This window comes from Erpetoichthys calabaricus, chromosome 11 (genome assembly GCF_900747795.2).
Source record: "Erpetoichthys calabaricus chromosome 11, fErpCal1.3, whole genome shotgun sequence".
Lineage (NCBI taxonomy): Eukaryota > Metazoa > Chordata > Cladistia > Polypteriformes > Polypteridae > Erpetoichthys > Erpetoichthys calabaricus.
Window position 1 is genome coordinate 74,560,965 of NC_041404.2, and position 23,229 is coordinate 74,584,193.

General features: G+C 38.0%; 1 protein-coding gene across 2 annotated transcripts in view; it reads right to left on the reverse strand.

Moving 5' to 3' along the window:
• LOC127529594 (chemokine-like protein TAFA-1) overlaps window positions 1-23,229 on the reverse strand; it is a 110,290-nt gene that overhangs the window by 44,421 nt on the left and 42,640 nt on the right. For both annotated transcript variants that reach the window (XM_051933598.1, XM_051933599.1), the window contains exon 2: window positions 18,152-18,307. In XM_051933598.1, the coding sequence (XP_051789558.1) occupies window positions 18,152-18,296 (145 nt within the window). In that variant the 5' untranslated portion in view covers window positions 18,297-18,307. The remainder of the gene's footprint in view (window positions 1-18,151; window positions 18,308-23,229) is intronic.

The window sequence follows — 23,229 nt, forward strand, 5'->3', positions numbered from 1 at the left end:
AGGATTGGCTCTGAGCCCTTTCTTATTTGCAATGGTGATGGACAGGTTGACAGACAAGATTAGACAGGAGTCCCCGTGGACTATGATGTTTGCTGATGACATTGTGATATGTAGCAATAGTAGGGAGCAGGTTGAGGAGACACTGGAGAGGTGGAGATATGCTCTAGGGAGGAGAGGAATGAAGGTCAGTAGGAACAAGACAGAATACATGTGTGTAAATGAGAGGGAGGTCAGTGGAATGGTGAGGATGCAGGGAGTAGAGTTGGTGAAGGTGGATGAGTTTAAATACTTGGGATCAACAGTACAGAGTAATGGGGATTGTGGAAGAGAGGCGAAAAAGAGTGCAGGCAGGGTGGAATGGGTGGAGAAGAGTGTCAGGAGTAATTTGTGACAGACAGGCATCAGCAAGAGTGAAAGGGAAGGTCTACAGGACGGTAGTGAGACCAGCTATGTTATATGGGTTGGAGATGGTGGCAGGGGACAGAGCTGGAAGTAGCAGAGTTAAACATGCTAAGATTTGCACTGGGTGTGATGAGGATGGAGAGGATTAGAAATCAGTACATTAGAGGGTCAGCTCAAGTTGGATGGTTGGGAGACAAAGTCAGAGAGGCGAGATTGCGTTGGTTTGGACACGTGCAGAGGAGAGATGCTGAGTATATTGGGAGAAGGATGCTAAGGATAGAGCTGCCAGGGAAGAGGAAAAGAAGAAGGCCTTAAGAGAAGGTTTATAGATGTGGTGAGAGAGGACATGCAGGTGATGGGTGTAACAGAACAAGATGCAGAAGACAGAAAGCTACGGAAACAGATGATCTGTTGTGGTAACCCCTAACGGGAGCAGCCAAAAGAAGAAGAATGCCATTAAATTAATTTAAAAATATAGCAAAGATATAACTAACATTTCTAATGGCTATTATTGCTTAAAATTACAGATTTTAAGCTTATTTCTCAGACTGAAGTTCAGTTCTTTGTTCAAAAATATCCAAAATAAAACCATTTTCTCAAGAAACATGTCATTCTGTTGTTTTTGCAGAATGAAGGCTATTCCATACAATTGATGTCCAAGAAACTGGAGATTTCATACAAAGGTATCTAATACTATCTTGAGAGAAGACGGTGAACTGGATCTAACTAGTTTAGAAAAAGATAAGGAAGGGCAAGATGGACAACTGCATAAGAAGATAAGGATATCAAGGTCTGTATTTTGAAAAACAAATGCCTTAAAGGTCGTCAGTTGGCTTCTTCATTAAATATGCATCAAATGCAAGTGTCATATACAACAGAGACAAGAGGATTCCAGGACGCTGACCATAATATGCTTTTCCAGTTATCTTCCATCCAATATATGTGTTATTTTGCCCAATTTAATATTTTCTTTTTACTTGCCAGATTCAGATATGGCTCTTTCTAGGAATACCAGTTCCTTGCAACCCAAGTGAATGGAATAACAAGTTTCACAGATACTAATACAATTAGAAAAGTTTCTCTAATAACCAATAAGCCTTTAAAATGACTAATTAACTATAAGCTAAGGGAGTTCACCATTAGGACACTGAAAAAATGGCTGTTAAAAATGGGTCTTTGCAGTCATATGTGAATAATAAATTTACAGTCATTTCAAGCCATAATAGCCATTAGAAATACTAGTAATGTCACTATAATTTACATCAATTTAATTGTATCTTGATAAAAAAGGTGTCAATTTCTATCAAAAAATGAAAATTTCTCTGTGCCTGAAGTTTTGACTGGTAGTGTTTTTTTAGTATACAAGTATGTACTGTATGTACATTTTATATGCATGTGTTTTACTTGCAAGATGCAATTTTGCATGATTGTATGATGCAAGATTATATAACAAAATGAACTGAATAAAAATATTAGTTGGGAAAAGGTGTAAAATATCAAAGAATGCAGGGGTAAGTGGAAGGAGAAGCCCCTGAGGAAATGTCTGTTATTTAAAACCTGCCTTTGTGTTTTTACATCAGCCTTTATCAGTGGTGAAATGTTTTGATAACTAAATATTTGGCCGACAATGCATCAATGGCCTTATCTTAGTAGTCTTGTCAGCTGAATGCAGGTAGGCGAAGCTATTTTTTAAAATTTTATAATCTTCCTTCGCTGAGTGCATTCAGTGTTGTGTGTTGGATTCTCTGTGTCATGTCATTCTCTTTTGACTAATACAACCTCGGCTGGGCTTTGTTCAACAGCAGTGCTAATATGTGGTGTTGCTTTGTGTGGAGTGATGTTGTTCTGTTTGCTCGAGTTTGTTTTGTGTGTATTCTCAGGCATATTGATTGTAAAATGAAAATACTGTGGTTTTCTTTGTATTTTAACCACACATTAACACCCCCGCCATGAAAACCCAATGCATAGATGCCAGATTACAAGTCTAGTGCTATAAAAATCGTTGGTTATGGAGGGTCAATGGCTAATTGTAGTTGATATTTCTTAAGCATAAACGTTTAGACAGAAATGCCTAATTTAGAGTTAAAATCTAGTATGTTGAAATCTCAAGCTAAAATGGTTGGTTGCAACAGTGTTGACCATGATGGATAGTAGGTCCTTGTGGAGCTTTGCCGGAAATTATAGTGTCAGTGAAATATTGATTCATTCCAATCTGTAGATAATGCAGCCATGAGATTGTTTTAGTGTATGTTATTGTAAATAACGAGCACATCATTATTCACTGTAGGTCTAACTGCTTACAGAGCTCCTTTCCTCTTCCATTAATTTTTAGATCAGTTAAGTGACCTTTTTCCTTACTTGCATTTTGATTTTTATGAAAATCATTTAAGTTACCTGATACGACTTCAAACAGCAAGAAAACTGAGTTATGTTATGATTGTGATTTCTTTTCGAGTTATTTTTCTGGTGTCACACACGTGCACATGGAAGACAGCTTACGGACTTAAATAACTGTAGTTATCTACCAAATCAAGGGTTAGTACTTTTCTCTTTCTCCCTCTGCAGACCAACTGATGGAACTGTCCCACTAATGACATAATTTCCGGTGGTGGTTCCCCTGGACCTGCCCCTTCTGGCCACTTATCCATATAACTGCCATTTTGTACTACTGCCGTCAGTTCAATTCATGAGGTCTGCCTGTAAAGACTGTTTGCTTTGATTTTTGGAACCTTGTTTGAAATATACAGGGTTACTTTGGAAGCAATCCCAAATCTTTATTGTGTTAGTCTCTGCTTATTTTATACTGGAAATACCATTGCTTGCATACATTATTTCTTTCTTATGCTTTTATCATAAAGAATCCAATGTTTTAATTATTTTTTGATTTTCGCATGATTTCAACAACATCAATCTTTATTCGCATTATGTTTCTTATAGTTATTTGACACCATTTGAAATCATAATGTAACGTGGTGTTGTTTTGATCACATAACAGAAGTTATGATAATTTAAGTTGGCACACAGAGTTATCCTTCATTGAATAAAAATCATCCTTGCATTCTGGGTAGGTTTACTACTAAAACTACTAAGTTCTATCTGTTCTCTACCAGTTCATATGTTGTGCATCCTGAAGTATTGTAAAGGGAAAAATATCTGCTTTGGAGGGCAATATTAAAAAAACGATACTGATTTTTGTGAAAATTTGTCCATTCGTCCAGTCCCTACTGTAAGGCCAGAATCAGCAGCCCCAGTTTGGCCTTTGGGTGAGTTTAGTAACAGTATAAAGGGGGCTAGAAAGTCAAAATTAAAACTCTTGGCACCCAGGTCACCAATTCAGAGCCAGAATCAGTACTTACCATATGGCAGCATGACTGTTAAGAGTGACTCTAAGAAATTACTCCTCATTGGTGGTTGAATAGGTTGAATTGAATATTAGAATTCCAAAGTATGCAAACCCAGCAGTAAAAGTTAAATGCCCCCTAGGTGCCATGGTTTTTGACAATGAGGATAAATTGGACCTCCTGGTCAATGATGAAGTGCCCACCTTTTTTTCTACATGTTGACACTAACTATATTGTTTTGTTTTGTAGCAACATGAGGACAGAGGATGTGGTCTATAGCAGACTGTATTCGCTTTATTGCTGGTTAGAGTCTTGGTGTACAAAAAAAAAAAAAAGTAGTATTTGTTAACTAGCCAATCCGCGGTGTACCATACGCCGCATAATCAGGCTGGGTTTTTAATGATTTTTAAGCACAGGGAAAAAATTAACATTTGAAAAATCCGGAGGAGAGGGGAAGGACGGCCATTACGCCCCATCTGTCATGCTAGTCTGCTGATTTCTCGTTCAGTAACCTGTGAGTAGTGATGGGCGGAGTGAAGCCTCACGAAGCATCAACACGTTTGAAGCAATTGTGTCAGAAATCGTATCGAAGCTTCGAAGCATTTAACACTCACCTCTGTAGTGACACTTCCTGGCCATTTTTATTAACGTTACAGAAACTTATGATACACTTCAATGACGTCTGTTAAAACTCGTATTGCTTTTATTTTTTCGCAGCTACAGACTGACAACGAAGAGAAGGGTTCGTCAGCAGCTTCTAGTGTGTGATGTGTAAAAAATATAAATATAACTTCTTTAACTGCCTTGTGGCGCAGTAGTAGTACGGCTGCTTTGCAGTAAGGAGACAGTGGAAGATTGTGGGTTCGCTTCCTGGTTCCTACTTGTGTGGATAGCAAATTATCCGCGACAAACAAACTGTTTTACACGCTGCAAACCAACCCGAGGCGTAGTATACGCCGCTTTTTCAATGTTTTTTAAGCAGAGGGAAAAAAATGAACATTTGTAAAATCCGTAACGCTGCTTTCAGTAAGTACAATGCACACGCGTTTAGTTTGTTGGTGACTTTTTGCCAGCTGTCTTTCCTGGTTTGGGCTGTTTTTGCACTGTTACCGCTTGTGCATATTAAATCTTGAATTCTTTTGAGTAACTAATTTAACTAACACCCACCCACTCAGCTTGTGTGAAAAAAATGCGCCCGTTCTTTCATCATTTTGTTGCAGCAATATACATTGTGTTTTCACTCAGCTCGGAGGTGCGCATTCATCTCGGATTATTACATCCAGCTAATCTGCTACACGACTGCGTTTGAAAAACCGACTTATCCCTGATGAGTTTCACCGGCATTAATGATTAGGAATCTGGTTGGAACAAAACACTGCAGCCACAGGGGTTCAGCAGGACCGAGTTTGGGAAACACCGCTGAACACTCGTGGCTCTTGCCAACTTCACGGCGTATCATATGTCGCATAATTATGTATTGATGGGTGAACACTTTCTGAACGACACAGTTGTCCAAACAGAAGTGAAAGTAAAATCGAGCCTGGTGCATTATTTAACTGCATTCTCTGTCTTGTAGCGCAGTGGTAGTGTTGCTGCTTTACAGTAAGGAGACTGTGGAAGATTTTTGGTTCGTTTGGGCTGCATTTGCAGTGTTACCACCTGTGCATATTAAATCTTGAAATCCTTCGAGTAACAAATTAACTAACACCCACCCACCCACACACACACACAGCTTGTGTGGAAAAATGCGCCCGTACTTTCATCATTTTGTTGCAGCCTATCAAAGACTTGCTGCCCCCAACTCAAGGTGGCTCTGAGGTCCATGTGTAGCGTACAACAGATGAACATAAATGACGCCATTATTTTCCGAGGTGTCGCGTCCCAGTTAGTGAGCGTGGCTCTGCGAGTTGTCATCGTATCCAATGGTCATAGAGTTGGTGGGCGAGGCTCTTTCCTACTTGTCGGCGGCTTAGAGATTCCACGCCTCTTCCTGCGTGCTTTCATGGGTGTCTTGTTTTGGTGTGCGTGCTTTCATGGGTGTCTTCCCCCTTTGGCGGCGACTTTGTGAATTATATATATAGATAACTGGCTTGATTTTTGGAAAAGGTCTGCTCTCGGGTTCTAAACTGGGGGATCCTGAGGTGGTTCACCATGTGTTTTGGGGTGGCAACGTGCTGTATTAGCACATGTTCACAACATTTCTCTCTCTCTCTCTTTGCAGTTTTAAGAGAGATTGTCTTCATCCTAACTGGAGTAGATCTTTACTTTTATCAAAAAATATAGCAGCAAAATTGGCTGGCTAACTAATTAGAGTACCATCCAGGCTGACACCTTGTCATCTTAAATTGCACCCTGTCTTATATCCAACCTGCTATTTTTCTGCAGCTATTAAACTAAATCACTGTTGCGGGGTATCTCAAAAACTGAGTCATACAACTAAATCCAAATCAACTGTTAAACAAAAACAGAATAATTGTCCCCTAGAATTAAAACCACATCTTAATCCAGGAGTGCACGGAAAGATCTTTGCTTCTGAAAAACTGTGGCATGAACTACCAGCTTATATAAGAAAGGACCTATCAGTCTCAGCTTTTAAACCCAGACTGAAGGCTCACTGCTTTTGTCTGCTGTACCTTCTGGTTTGTATTGCATCTCTGTTTGTTAGTCAGTTGTACAAAAATGTAAGTATTAAAATAATTAGGAGTGGTTACTTGTGTCATGATTTAACCAGAAAGAATACTTGTTGGTGTTAACAAGGAACAAAAAAGTTGATTCAACAGGCAACGTCTGGGTTAGATAAACGAGACATGGTGCCAGAAGTAAACTAATTAAAATTCAAAAAATCCTTCATAAGAGAATAGGACCAATTTAAATAATTCTAAAACAGCTGTGGGACGCAATGGAGGTTTTAAGCCGCCAGGTGAATTAAGTTTTGAAGGAAACCTAGTGGGAAACTGGAGTAGATTTTGGAAGCACTTTCAGTTGTACATCGTGGTGACTGTTAGCGACGGGAAACACGCAAGTAAAATCCTTCTTCATATTGCGGGTACGGAAGCCTTACAAGTGCAGTACCTTTACGCTTGAAAGAGAGGAGCATAGGAAAAATTTAGAAGAAATTATAAAGAAATTTGAGGAATACTGTATCCCCAAGCAAAATATAACATATCTACTCTATATATATATATATATACATATATATATATATATACAGTATATATATATATATATATATATATATATATATATATATATATATATATATATATATATATATATCTATATAAAATCCTAAGCCTGAAAGTGCAACAATTTTATGTCACACTTTAAATCAGGCTTATTTTAAAACCTACATATATATGTTTGGTATCATTCTTTTCAGAATTTATCAAACTTTAATGTGATGTTGTTAGATTTTCAGATTCTTACTCCGTTTTTAAATTATAAACTAAAATATCAAGATCTCACGTTTCGCGAGAGGAGACTTTGTGCCAAGACATTTAACCACGCCCAGGGCCGGAAATAAAAGACAAAGAGTAGATGAACAAGACAGCTGCTGTACAGGCTTTCAAATGTTCGAAGTGCCACACAAGATGCAGATAATGCCGCAAGGCAGCAGCAGCAAGCCAGAAGTAAGAACAAGTAAAAGTAAATGTAATGAATTATTATTATTATAAATCCCAAGAACTTCCATTTTTTGTGGTGAATAAAAGAATATCACCTGTACTGTGGATAAAAGCATATGAAAGTTTGAGACTTATCAAGAGAATAATGTCAGTAGCACAAGATGATATTCTGAATGAATACAAAGATGTATTTGGTTGTCTGAAAGGGGAATACTCTGTTAAGATTGATGAAACAGTGACACCTAAAGTACACCCACCTAGACAATTTCTAGTAATGCTGAGGGGCAGACTCAAAAAACAGCTAGACAGAATGGAAAAAAAATAAAATAATGAAGAAAATTCAGGAGGCAACTGAGTAGGTTAATCCAATAGTAATTGTGGAAAAAAGCGATGGAAACTTGAGAATCTGCCTTGACCCTTGAGATTTGAATCAGGCAATCCAAAGGGAACATTATCAGCTTCCCACAGTGGAAGAAATAACAACCAAACTCTCCAATGCAAAGTACTATTCTGTGTTGGATCCAAGTTCAAGATTCTGGCAAATTAAGGTGGTTGAGAAAAGTTCTTGCTGTTGCACATTTAACACACCCTCTGGACAGTACCAGTTTGTATGTTTACCGTTTGGTATAAATTCAGCTCCAGAAGTATTCCATACAGCTGTTAAACAGGTTTTTGGGGGCATTGAAGGTATAGAAACCTATATTTATGATGTGTTTGTCTGGGGGGCTACCAAAGATGAAGACAACAGGCTGTGTCAAGTCCTAGCAAAAGCAAAAGAAAATAACTTGAAATTGAAAAAGGAAAAGTGCAAAATAGGTCTCCAAGAAATTAATTTTCTGGGGTATGCACTAACTGGTGAAGAAATAAAACAAGATCCAGACAAAGTAAAGGCAATAGTAGATATGCCAATACCAAACTGCAAGAAAGATCTAGAAAGATTCTTAGGAATGGTGACCTGTCTTGGAAAATTTATTCCAAATATGTCTGACATTACAGAACCTTGTTGAGAGCTCTTACAGGATGAGGTGGCATGGCACGGGGAAGAAAAACACAACACAGCAACCTGTCGTAGAAGGGCACGTGAGGTTATGTACTTGCCTGGAATGGGGAATGACATTGAGAAGTTAGTGAATGCATGTGCAAGCTGTAAAAAGTATAGTAAAGCACAGCAAAAAGAGCCACTCCAGGCATACAGGGTCCCGGAGAGACCATGCCAAAAGGCAGGAGTTGACTTGTTTAATTTTAACAATAATGACTATCTAGTAATGGTAGATTACTTCTCAAAATACTTTGAAACTGTTCTCTTAAGCCACAATACACAAGTACTACAATCATAAAACACTTGAAATCAAACTTTGCTCACCATGCAATTCCTGAAAAGGTAAAAATGAATAATGGTCCGCAGAGCTCAAGTATAGAGATTAAATTTGTACAACATTGGGAATTTATACATACTACTTCCAGTCTACATTATCCCCAGTCTAATGGAATGATGAAATGTACAATATAAAATTGGAAGCTGCCAAAGACAATAAAGATCCATACATAACACTATTAGATTTGAGGAACACACCCTTAGAGGGTATAGGATTGCCACCAGCACAACTCCTGATGGGAAGAAGATTGAGGACAACCCTTCTCACAGCACCTCAATTACTGATTCCCACCCCGTCAGCAGGATGAGTGAAAAAGGAAAGAAGAGAAACAAAAAATGTACTCTGAGCGTAGTGCATGTTCCTTGCCTGTGTTGCAGCCAGGAGAGGTGGGTGCTCATAGAGCAAGAAGAAGGACGGAATCCTGCCATTGTTAAAGACGTTGAAGAAAATCCCATATCATACGTTTTGGAAACACCAGATGGTCAACAGAACAGAAGAAATAGAAAACTTATTAGGAAGACAAATGAAAAATTTAGTCAAGTAATAGAAACAATTGAAAACCCTGATAAAAAGTGTCAAACAGCATTAAACAATAACCATGAGTCATCTTATGCTCTAAAAAACTAATGACACAGAGATTCTGCCACCTATAACACCTAAATCACAAAATAAAACTTTGAGTGGAAGAATTGTGAAAAAAACAGCAAGATACAGGGATAAGTGAAAGAATGAGAAAAAAAAACTTGTTGCATAGGTAAACTGTGGGGACAATAAATATTTTTTTATGTTCATAGGTACACATAAACTTGTTTTTCTGTATAATTGTTTTTTTAAAGAATAGGATACTTGTCAGTGTTAACAAGGAATAATAAAGTTGATTCAATAGGCAGTGTCTGTGTGGTTCACTAGATTTACCAAAGCAAAGGAAAATGACTCTTTATTCTGAAGTTCTAATTTATGTAAACAAGTAAGTATATTACGGCTTTTTTCAGTCTGATTTTTTTTTCTTTAGAGGCCAGCTGAATAAGAACCCCTCTCATATCTGCTTTGTGTGCAATCCATAATGTGGCACTGCACAAAACTGACCTTTCATTAGTATGAAAGAATTCTTTAAGACTGTACAATCTGTGAAGAAGTCATAGGATAATGAAGTAAATAATTATTAAAGTCTCCTACGCCTGTTATTAGGTAAACCAGAGGTCTGCTCCAAACCTAACAGTATGGGAGAATGATCAGATCAGGATATGGTGCCAATAGTAGATGATTTCACTTTCTGTAAGGTCCATTTATCCACCTTAGAAAATATTGATATGAGAGTAAGAGGCATAGAACTTTGAATAAAAGGTAAAGTCTTTTTCTCCTGAATGCAGACACCTCCATGCATCATATAATGATTCATTCAGTAAAAATTGTGATAAATCATTGGTTTTTCTGGATCTTACACATGCAGAGTCTTGTGTATAATCTACTACTATATCAAAATCACCATACAAAATTAAAGATCCCATCTTAACCAATTCAATTTGCTTCCAAAGTTTAGAGAGAAATTTAAGTTGATTAGAATTAGGGGCATATGTGTTAACAAACAGTACAGACATTATTATCAAGTGATACTAGCACAATAATAAAACGGCCCGCAGGATCAATTACTGTTGTCTGAATTTGTACAGATAAGGACCTCAAATGCTATCACAACCCCTCCTTTTTTACGCTTAATTAAAGAATAGAGAAGATTATTAAACCTTTTATTTGTTGGTTTAACATAACTATGTTGGGAAAAATTAGCTTCTTGGATGCATAATACTGTACATCACAATCACTTAATAATGCCTCCTTCAACATAAGTGACCTTTTGAAAGGGGAATTAAGTCCCCTAACATTAAAAGAAAGTACCTTTAGGACCATGTTGATCAAAATATTTGCAGCAAACGAAGATTATTTTAAAACCCAAATGAAAATGTAGTTAATTATATATGAAATTGAAAATAGGTGGCACTGTACAATAGCAATACACATAAAATCAATAAACATCAAAACTATTATAACCAATAGAAACAAAAGAGTAAATATTAAAAAAAAAGTCAATGCCCATATAAAGTTTGATGAGTAAATTCTTGTGCAGACCTCAAATGAGTATATATATTGACAAAACAATCAAAAGCACACACAGTACAGCACAAGAAATTAGGATGGGGTGAAGTTATATCTCAGCTTTAACTTAAACAGGCATCACAAAAGTAGATCAACCAAAGTCAAAGCAAAGGCCATTCAGCCTCTAGTGCCCTGTTTGTCCATGTCTTCTTGTATATAAATTTAAACTTCTAAGACAATGGAATAGTTAAGCCTAGATTTCAGATAAAGCTTGAGAGTAGGGGAAAATGTATTACCAGGTCAGTTAACTGTTTCCCAGTCCTTTTGTTCCAGCTTTGGTGGGGATAAGGGGGAATATCAGAAATATCCAAGTTTTTCAACAGGGATGCAGCTTCGGTATTACAGCTACAGTTGATTAACAACAAACTGTCATGAATCATTAGCGAGAATTAATTTCACAGGAAAGCCCCATTTTATTAAAATATGCCGCGTTTGCAAAGTAGCGCCGTATAGGGAGCAAATTCTCTTCTTTTAGCCAAAGTTGCTGGTAAAAGAGCCTTGAAAATCGTTATCTCTCTGTAAGGGTCTGGAAGAGTTTTACTGCTTCTTGCGTTTTGCATGGGCCTCTCTTTAATGTGATAAAAATATAGCCAAAATATAACATGCCTGGGTGAATTTGCAGAAATGTGTTTAGGTTTAGGTAGTCTAGATCATCAAATCTGGTAATTCAAAGTCTGGCAAGAGTGCACGTAGAAATTTTTGCCAGTATTGCGGCAGCTGCGTATTATGTTTATCCTCCAGGATCCCTTGCAGTCTAACATTATTCCGTTTGGAGCGATCTTCCAAATCAGTGATCTTACCAGACACCCTGCTTATTGTCTCCATTTCGTCAGAAACCATTACAATTTCATAACTTCACAAACTCAGACATTCTTGTTTCCATATGTGACGTGCGTTCTGCAGTATCTGGTATGTCTTGTTTAAGGGCCATAATAGATTTCTTAACATCAGATCAAATAGATTTATGGAGTTCATCCAGAAGTAGAATCATTATTGTTTCAGTAATGGGTTGATCAGTAATTTGCATATCCAACTTTTTTCCCACTTCAGTTGAAACAGGATACCAGTGAAGATGTGGGGGACAGGCTGCAGGGTCTAGAGCGGTGTGTAGGCCTCGGAGTTGAACCTCCGGAAGTGCCATGTTTATTTCTACGCATCAAGCTTTCTGGAGTAACAAAGAAGTTTGGCAGCGTTGCTGGGCCGCCAGGACTGATACTGTGTCTGAGATTGTGTTATAACAGACTGCTAATCCCTTAGAAGTTTATTTTCTCCAGGGATGCTGATGGCCATTTCTCAACAATAATATTAATGGAAGTATATGGTTAAGATACTTATCAGTTTGAGATGTGTGTACACTTTGCCATTTGTAAAGTGAGTAATTGCGTTTCACCTGTACAAAAAGGAAATTTTTGCCATAAAGCTGCAGTGAGACAGGTGATTGAGTCAAGCAGAGAAAACTACGCATGCACTGGCAGTTGAAGAGCACCCCAAAATACCAATGTAGATAGACAGCTGGGAAAGGTAAAACTTGCCTGTTTAATTGATGCCCAGAATGGGATTTCTCACGGGCACAATGGTGAGAAAGAAATCTTGAAGGATCTCTGCACTGTGCCTGAAGGATGTTAGGTGGCAGTAGGCAATTTTCAATAGCAAACATCAGCCAAAATGCTTTTTCACAGTGCTGCTAACACACTTCCTTAGGATGTTGCTCACTCCAACCCAGTAGGGCACCACAGCAATCAGAATTATCTGAAGCAGCTCAGTTAAATGAGAAATCTCCAGAACTTATCTTTGCTCTCTCACACTCCACCTGTTCCTAGTCTACATCTAAAGGGTAAATGCTAATTTTTTCTTACACTCTTCAACACTGATAAATTGACACACCGGTATAAAAAAACTCTGTACTGTATCTCTAGAGCTGTTTTGCTATACCAGAGCCTGAAAGTTTTCACAGACATAGTAGTCCGCCATTGCCAGTCGCTATTTACTCTTTGCAGAGGACTTCATTATTTCCACAGGAGCACAGATTTCTGCTTAACTTTGTGTCTTCACGTTTTCTCACACTTTCTGTGCCTGTGAGTCCCTTCTCAGTGTGTGAGTGCTTCAGGGCTCTGTTACGTGGTTTGTAGGCGTCATTGCTCTGGTAGGCAAATTAAATCTCACACCGTACAAACCAGCTAATTGGCTGGCTGTCCTGTTAACCTACTTAAATGCTGCAGCTCTCTTGACTTTGCCACAAGCCTGCACCTCTACTTTTGACAAAATGAGTCAATATTTTTATAACAAATTCTACTGTATAATAGTGCTTTAGTTGGAATAAAAATATCTGTGAACACAAGAGTGCCCATGTGAGATTAGACAGTGAGCTTAAGCAGTTGGTTTGAATTATAATGCAAGACTCGGTAAATGAACATGAGAAAATACAGATCCTCTATAAATAATGTAGGTGAGCAGATATTCCACATTTCCCAGGAGAGTCCCTTATTTTTCTGGACTGTGTAAATAATATTTCATTTTTATTTTATAACTTATTTAGCTATATATATATATATATATAACTGTAAGGGTTGTCTGTCTGTTGTGCAAAAACTCGCAAAACCCTCAGCTTTGAGCCTTGATTTTGATCTCAAGTGACAGCTTATGTCATGATATGCGTAACGCGAACCATGAATCGGATGCACAGCCGACCTTGGCCATGATATTGGGGTTCAGGTCCTTCTTACAGCAGGTAGCGACATGGCAGGAGCACATTGCACAGACCAACTGATCGTTTGCATCGCAAGTATCAGTCGTACACTCTGAATTTGTCAAGAACATGGCATGCTTGTCAGGAAAAGAGTCGCGGTGACATTGGGTGGCAGTGTAGGACATTGTAGCAACCTTGGAGGAGTGACCAGGGATGATGTGTTTTGTGAAAAGTGCATGCACCACCTTTCGTTGAGGACTGTAGGTCCAAGTGTTTCTAGTTATTTGTAAATCTTTGTGATTTCTATTATCATTTTGCATGATTATTTGTAACGGTATCACCTTTCTGTTATTTGTTTGTAGGGGTACCACCATTTTGTGTTTCTGGTTTTCATGGGTGCCATATAGCAATGTCTGTCCATGCATTAAAAATAAAGAAATGCCTTAGAGAGAAAACAGTTTATGAGCACTGCTTTGGGTTGCACAATTTATTAAGTTTTACTATTACTAATTTTGGTTATGCCTACCACTAAGCTAATTTGATTTGGTCTATCTGAATATGTATGGAAGGCTCTCAGTTGTCTCAAAACAATCTGCCCAAATTTATGTGTCACAACATACTCTTAAAACATATATTTCCTGTATTTTAGATATTTTTGTGTAGACATTGTATGTGCATATTGCACATTGCATCATACTACAGTAGGCATTCCGGCAATTGGTTTAGTCAGCAATTCCATCAAGCCTATTCGAATCAAGATCTGACCAAATACACATCTGGGGGTGTTCCAGTGCTCACGTCTATGTCACTGTCCTCACCAGCATGATATCATGCTTCAGCCAAGTATGCTCTCTGTGAAAGATCACTTCAAGAGTGTACTGACTGACTCAAAAGAGACACTAATGATTATTAAGTGAAAGCACTGGGAGATGTGACGTAGTCAGAGAACCAGCCAAGTTTGTTAACCATTCTATTTTTCATTAAACCAATATGCTAGCCAAGAAATTAAGTCTAATTTCCAGAAGAAGAAGTCTGTTGCTCCAGAACACACTGAAAATTGTTTCATTATGACACAGAGTCTCGTTTAAAGTATAAATGCCAATGCCAACATTTTTATGGTTGTGCTGCTGCCGCCACGTTGTCATGCAGCACTGGGTAGTTCTGGGTAATATCACTATGGCAACTACAAACACAAACATCAGAAAATGGAAGCACCCATAATAAAATAAAATGGCATTGCGACGTAACTCAAAACAATTTCATCTCGCTCAAGAAGCTTTATACAAAAAACAAATGCAGTGAGTTAAAAAATGCAGAAAAGATGTATACATTGTCCAAAACATTTAAGGAAATCCCAAAAATAACAGGGAACAACCAGCCCAATTAAGAAAAAGCATTTTAAAATACTTATTTGTAAATTAAAGTGTAGCTGACAGTGACTCCGTTAGGAATGTTGCTGACTTGTTTCAATTTTTAGTTTGTGGTTAGTGATTTTCATCCTGTGAGGATGTCAGTGTCATTTCTTTATGAAAAACTATATTCTTTTTAAGACTGGATAAAACTTTCAAAACAGTTCTAATTCAAAGAATGGCTTATCGTTTCACATTTAGGGAGTTGACTTTTGCTGTCTCTATAGACTTTGATTTTTCTATAACATTCTAGTTTAGATACTTTCGTTTGATGGCTTCCCTTAGACTTACATTTGACGACCTGATCCGACTCTCTTTTTCTATTTCAACGTTGTGTGGCATAACCCCACCAGTTCAGAGTGCCTTTCGCCCCCAGCTCTCTATTCATCTTTAAAGGAATCACTTCCAAACGGGCCTTGAACTGGATAAGCAAGTAAGAAAACGGATGGATTGAGTGTACAAAATGGATTTAGTAAGCAAGCTCTGTTGAGTCGCTCTGCACATTCTGCAGTGGGGTATGGATAATGGCTAGAATATGCTCTAGCACATTCTGGCCCAACTTGAACAGATTGAATAGCTGTGACCACTATGTTCAATCAGTCAATCACGTTTACTACAGAGAGCAGTTCACAATTACTACTGTTACATGAAAGCAAAGTGCTAACTCCACACAGACAGTGGCCAGGACAAGGATTTGAAGCCAGGACTCTGCACCATTAAGGAAGCAGTACTACCTGGTGCTTGAAAGGCACTGCCTATCCAGTTCACAGCACCTTATTATAATCTTATTTAAATTATACCCTTAAGTAGTGTTTTTCACTGTGAATATTCTACTCAAAAAAGAATAAAATAACTGTCAAGTGGGACAGTTTTTAACGAAAATCATGTATTTTACAAGTTAAATGGCATCTGATATTATCACCTTTGTAATTTGTGACTTATAGTTCAACACTACCAACTATAATGATATATTTTCATTGTGGTTTGATTTCTTTATTGGGATGTGTAAATGAGGTTTCTAGTTTTGATGTTTTAATTAAACTTGTTTTCTTCCTTTTATTTAAGATCAAATGAATTAATCCTTGCCCTTCAAGTTCAGGCCTAACAAGTTTTATATTTTGGGACCTGCTGATCACTACCATATTGTGTTTGGAACACTACTGAAATTATTATTTATTTCATATTGTGGTATTTATGAGAATTCTAGTCCTAATATTTGGCTGGTTTGATTTTGTTTTCCACTTTGGCATTTCAGACTATACCAGGCTTGCACCGGGGTCATGTTGACTATGGTGAGAAGCAAATTTTCTTAAGGTCTTGTTAGCTGATCATGCTAATAATCAACCATTATAGGCTTGATGCAAGACAGAAATGTGAACTACATGCCTTGTGTCATTTGTGTTTAGGAAGGAAACAAGGTGTCTCATTTCCTGACGATGAGTTCAAGCAGAGCTGTTCAGATTTTAGAATTAGGCAACTGTACTGAAAGGACTAGACGAGAAAATTAGAAACAATTAATAAAATAAATTTATACCAAGCAGGAAACATCATCTCACTGCAGGGAACTGGACATAATTAAATGGCATCTACTACTGTCAGCGGGCAACTTATTTTAAGCTACATCCTTAACTAATGGACTTTGTGGTCAGTGGGTAGCTTACAATAAGCTAGAGGTCTATAGAGCATATCACAACAACCCAGACTCTTACCCAACATGTTTTAAAACTAGTGTGGATTTTACATTATTACTTAAGAGGCATTAGTTCTGGTGGACATCTGCTTTGGAGGCTAATAATGGCTAAAAATCAACTAGGATTAGGGCCAGTGTGAGTCTCACTATAGTATAACTTAGTTATTACCAAATAGGTAACTCACTGCAGTCTAGTAGGACTAGTGGGTATCTTGCTGAAATTATATCAGTAGGCATCACGGCCACTGGATATCTCACTGTAACCTCGACTTTAAGCAACAAATATTAAGGCTTTCTGCTGTCCATCTCATGGTGAATTAACCTACTAATCAACAGCCATTAGGGCATATAGGTTCTTGAGTAAGCAGGTAACATTATGATGAATGGGCCCCTCAATACCTGAACACATTAGTGGTCATTGGTGATGTTATTGCTACACAATGTGTGTGTGATTACTGGCATCTGCATTGACCACTGGGCATCTTGTAATCAAGTACTGAAAATAACTAACCATCAGACATAGGCATCTCACAGTAAACTCAAAAATAAACGACAAAACCAAACCTCAGCAGGCATCCAAGTACAACTTAGACAGCTACCCAAGAGACATTCTGGTCAGAGCAATTAACAGTGGACAATGAAGTCAGCAGGCATCTAACAGCAAACTATTTCATTAACAGTGGGCATTAATGTTAGTGGACACCTGACTTTTTTGTTTGGCTCATCAGGAACTCATGGTACAGCAGTTCAGTTGACTCCACAGCTTGTGGGGACCACACTGAAGACTGGCTCATTAACAAGGCACTAAGAACTGCAGCTTTTCATGCGGTGCCAACTTCATGCAGAAAACTGACAAGCATGTGGTATTTTCATTTAAAAGTCCTACTTTAAGAGATTTTGTTGGAATACAAAGAAAGTTTGGGATTTTCTTTATGTGTCTTTTTCAGAAAGACTGCTGGTGCAGATCAAAGAAGAAATATGACCTAAATGTTTGATACCCAGCAAACATCAGTGCACTTTGGATGAGCTGCTCAGCTGCGGCACACAAAGGAGCCTCAGGTCTCAGCTCCATACTTCCTTTGGGAGAGTCAAAATTGAGGTGCTGTACTCGGCTGAGTGACACACATCCTTCCTCTGTGTTTCTTGCGTTATCTATTCTCATGTAACCCCTACTGTGGTCTTTCAAAATTTGGGATTTAATCCCCCATCTTTCCTTGTGAGATCCATCATTTAAAAAATAATGAAGTAACCCTCCATTTTCTTGCATAATGAACAGCTTGCACTGCTGGATTTTGACACAAGTTTACCACTTTTTTCTGAGTGGCCCTCTACTTAGACACCCCCATATCTAAACATCTTATGAGTCACAGCAAGGCCCACATCCTCCTAGGAGTTGTGGATGTCACACACTTGAATCTTAACTTAGATTCAGATAACTCCAAGTAATGGTGAGTGCTGTATTAGTGTACTCACTTATAATTGGCACAATGGTTTCTTCATACTGGTAGTGGTGATGATGGTGGTGCCAGTGTTGATGTAAATAGAGCTGGTTGGCCCTTGTCAGCTGGTACAGCAGGGTGGCACACAAAGTCAGGTACAACTTGGAGATCCACGACATGACAAGTGTAGCTGAAAGAGAAAAAGATCATATTACACAACATACACCCAATTGTACTATCTTCTAAATTGTCCCAAACCACATACCTTTATGATCAATGATTTCAGCTGTGGTGGCCATTCTTTGCAACAAGATCTGCAGCACCATATTCTATATTATCGTCCAAGTTTTAGGTTCCTCAGTAACAACCCAACACTTCACTGGCAAAATGAGAATAAACTAAAAGTGTCACTTTCACCAGTCTTGATGTAAACACCTCAGGAAGAGAAGAACAACATTTCTTTCATGCTTGCCAGGCTCATGGTGGGACCAGAGTAAGTAAGTAAGCATATTAGAGACATGCTTTATTGCTCCAGTGCTTTGGAGATCTCATCCACAGTACATAAAGTGGGGAGCGTCCTGACTTCTGCACATCACAGTCCAGCAAGGTGACTACCAAGCCACTGGAAGCCAATCATCTACATTACCGTCTACATCATGATGTCCAGTTCTTTAATGAAAACAACTAAAACCTTTTACATGCAAAATGTTATGGTACAGGGAGAATTACTGCCCTGGCTAAGGATTTATGCCTTGCTTATTTAATCTTTTTGTTGTTATTTAAATATACAGTAAGTTTTCACATTTTGTTATTATTTCTATTTTTGGTTTCATCTTGTGCTTATTTAACATTATAACTTTTTTTGTATTGTTTATTAATTTTTGATATTTTGTATCATGTTAAGAATATAGATCCGTTGTTGGACCTAAAGGGCCAGGGCCAACTAATTAGGAAGCTGGGGTACTAGCCCCCACAGTATTTAAGCCAAAGCTGACGAGGGATCAACAGCTTTGGCATTGCTTATTTGTTTGGATTTGTGTTTTTTGATTTTTTATATTTGGATTAGATCCTTTGGCTTTGACGCCATGCTGTTATTGGAAGGTGCTGTTTTTTGGATTGTGATTTATGGGATTTGTTTGCTTTTATGCTCTGCCTTTTATTTTTGCTCCTTTTTGTTTCTGCCTTGTTTTTTGTTGTGATATTTCTGAATTATTTTGAATAAATCTTTAAACACAAGGGACTTACTTTGATTTGGTTGAATTAGAGTTTTTTTTTTTTTACATTTTTTGCCTTTCTCAATATCACAACAGTTTGAGACTTTGAACTTTAAAGAAGACTTGACTCAATATTTCAGTCTAAGCAGGACTGGAGGCTGGCTGTTGAGGTTGGGGCTGGGCTGCCTGGGGTGTTTATAATCCACTGGGCCCCGATCTGAAATACTGCAAGGGCTGGTGTGGCCTTTCGTGTGTTTTTTTTTTGATGGTCTACAACCCTTTTTTATTCTTTATTGAGCTTTCTATGAAGTGGTCCTGATGAGCAAGATTGAATTGACTGAGCCACTGAGGCCCATTCACTTGTATATCTTGTGGGTCCGATGCTCAACTTATTGAGTCACCAAAATGATTCCTTTATACTACCTACAGACCACTACTCTGTCCAGTGATGACCTGTCTAACTACTAGGCCCATACTCTTGACTGAGTCATCATTTCTTTCTTAGAGTGTAGATGGCAAAGGCTCTGCACAAGGTATAGTTTGCTTTCCAGATGAGTGCTGCTATGTTCATTTGTTAGCTGGCCTTTGCTAAATCTTATCCTGTTACTGCAACCTGCCACATTTTCACGCTTCTTTTAATTTTTCAGTTCCCAAGAAGGCTTTAAAGTTTGGGGATTTTGCCTCTAGGAATGGTTTGTTCAATTTCTGCATTTAGGATTGCACTTTTGGGCCAGCTCAGCATAACCTTTTACATTTTGTTGCAGTTTTAATTAATAATTCTGAATTAGGGAGCTCTTACTTTAGGGCAGCTTGGGGTTTATACAACTAGCTGCTGTTCACTATGAGCTTTTAATCATCCTGAGTTCTGACACATTATCTACTTTATGTCACTGTCACTGCAATCTTTAGGTGAGACCAGGTGGAGGGATAGTAACATTTGTAAAACGCAAAATAATAAACAGTTTATTTGTTTGTTACTTCTGCAAGGCTCAGGAACCAATGAAAAGCCTACATGCACCTGCCAGGCAGATGAATATTGTACACCACGACAAAATGCTGTTCTTCTGTCCTGTTTTCTCCTCTCAGCTAATTCTGAAGATGTGAGGGAATGTGGTGAAGTCTTCTCTGCTTGGTTAAGATGGTGGAGAGAAGAAGATGCAGATGGTGAATATGTAGTCTGCATGGTGAAAATTCTTCTCTTGGCAGGGGAAGCTGTATCTATAGCAGCACAGAATGGCACACAGAGTAGAATATCAACTTACTTGATCAGATCAAATGCAGATCTGACGAGGTAGTACATTAACAATAATTATTGAAGAAATTGTATTCTGGCAGTTCAAAAAAAAAATTTATTTTATATGTAGCCACATGCCTAAGTGCAGCCTGGTGTCCAACTTGTAGCAGCCAGCCCAGCAATTCACACTGAGGAAAGCCTGCCTAGGGAATGCTGTGATATGGCATTTAGCCCAAGATGACAGGATTACTCAACTGTAAAAAATGTTTCTTCCAAAATTAATCCCTCTTGCCATAAACTGAAGAGAGCAGTGATTCAGTCTGTAATCCAAGGAAGCCATGATCTCACTTTTAAGCTCATGCTGGATACAGAGAGGCTAGAGAGGGTGCCACCTGCTGGTCTGCCAGTACATCTCTGAGGGGGGTTTGCAAACAGTATATCCCAAAACATATGTTTTATTATTTATTTATAATTATTCAAATAAAGCCTTCAGCTTTAATATAATTAATGTATCCATTGCTTTCAGTTCAAAAGGTGGGTGTGAAACAGGAGATCCTGGTAGTACTGGCCACAAGCAAGAACCAAATCTGAATGTGGAACCAGTCCAGGTGACAATTTACACTCTGCAGTCAACCCAAGCTGCACTTTTTGGGATGTACAAAAAAAATGGAAAATTCACATGAACAGGGTGAGAATAGAAAAGCTCAACAATGACCTGTAAGGCGCCTTCAAAGAGTACATGTTTCATATCAATTTATTCTTTTATAGCACACATTCACAAAAGTGTATTGTTAAAAAGAAACCCCCAAAACACCAATGAATACATAAGAAATAAAGCAAATTATAGTATTTTTATTAATGTTTTTTAAAGATGGATATTTGTATACAGTTTATACAGTATGTCATGGTGCTTTAACTTTTATTCTCAATGTATTACATGTTAAATTTAATTGTGTCACATTGCTCAGAGCGTGTTCTAGGCAGACACTGTTATAAGGATAGATAGATAGATAGATAGATAGATAGATAGATAGATAGATAGATAGATAGATAGATAGATAGATAGATAGATAGATAGATAGATAGATAGATAGATAGATAGATAGATAGATAGATAAACTTTATCTTTTAATGAAGCTCAAGAAATATAATCAACAACAACAACCACCCTCAAACATAAACAAGAATTTCAAAAAAGAAGGTAATTAATTTGAATATAATAACAATAATGAAGTAATGATGGAATAATCTATGCATTGTCTTTACCATGCTTACACATGAGTCAGGCTCACACAATAGGGGGGAAGCTGGCCAAGCACTTTTCAAAACACTCTTCATAATAAAAGTTGGTTCATAAGACCGATGCCATCATTGTGGCAAATGTTAAAGCAAATCTTCATTTGTTACTATTAATCTAGGATGTTAATGTTTGTAACTGCTTCCTGCCTACAGACATAGGGAGAATATCATTAACAAGCCATTCCAAAATTAAACCTCACTTTCTACATTTGACGTCAGCCTGATCTCATTTCTTGTGGCTGGGCCTTCGTATTTTGGACTCTTTACTAACACTTTACTACTGCTAGGGCTCTTGTAGATTTAATTGACATCTAGTCCTGTCCTGTCACGCTTGGACAAACTGGTGAGGAAGGCAGGCTCTATTGTAGGCATGGAGCTGGACAGTTTGACATCTGTGGTGGAGCGACGGGCGCTCAGCAGGCTCCTGTCAATCGTGGAGAATCCACTGCATCCACTGAACAGTATCATCTCCAGACAGAGGAGCAGCTTCAGCGACAGACTGCTGTCACTGTCCTGCTCCACTGACAGACTGAGGAGATTGTTCCACTCCTACACTATGCGACTCTTCAATTCCACCCGGGGAGGGATGGTAAATGTCAACATTATACAAAGTTATTGTCTATCTGCATACCTGCATTGTTATCACTCTTTAATATATTTTCTTTCTCAGCATGCTGCTGCTGGAGTATGTGAATTTCCCCTTGGGATTAATAAAGTTATCTATCTATCTATCTATCTATCTATCTATCTATCTATCTATCTATCTATCTATCTATCTATCTATCTATCTATCTATCTATCTATCTATCTATCTATCTATCTATCTATCTATCTTAAACAACAGACACTTCACTGTGAGAAGAGACTGAAGCAGCTGACTCTCTTCATGAATATGAAAACTGTGTTAGACTGGTTGACTGTTACAATTTTCCCCCTGTTGTCAAAACAGTGAACACTTTGAGCTGTCTCTGTGGGGTAATATCAGATTCTGCCAATAACGAAGCTGTAGTTTAATCTCATTAATCAAATGACACCTGCATACTTCAGAAACCATTCTCTTGAACAACACATCATTTTTAGTCATTAGGGCCATGCTTAATTTGTTGTATGGGGAACAATACAAAACAGAGTAAAGGAGAATAAACTGACAGGCAGCCACTGACTAATGCAGATTGGTTTCTTAGGTTTTGAGAATGAACCAATGAAAACCAGTCATTGTCATATGGCAAATATCATTTCAGTGTCTGGTTATGCACAACTAGCCATGAACATTACCTGGGCTCAATGGAGCTGTGCCCATCTGAACCTGATGAAGAATGTCATGGTTAGTACCTCTACTTTTCTATCTCCTTCCATTTCTGTTAG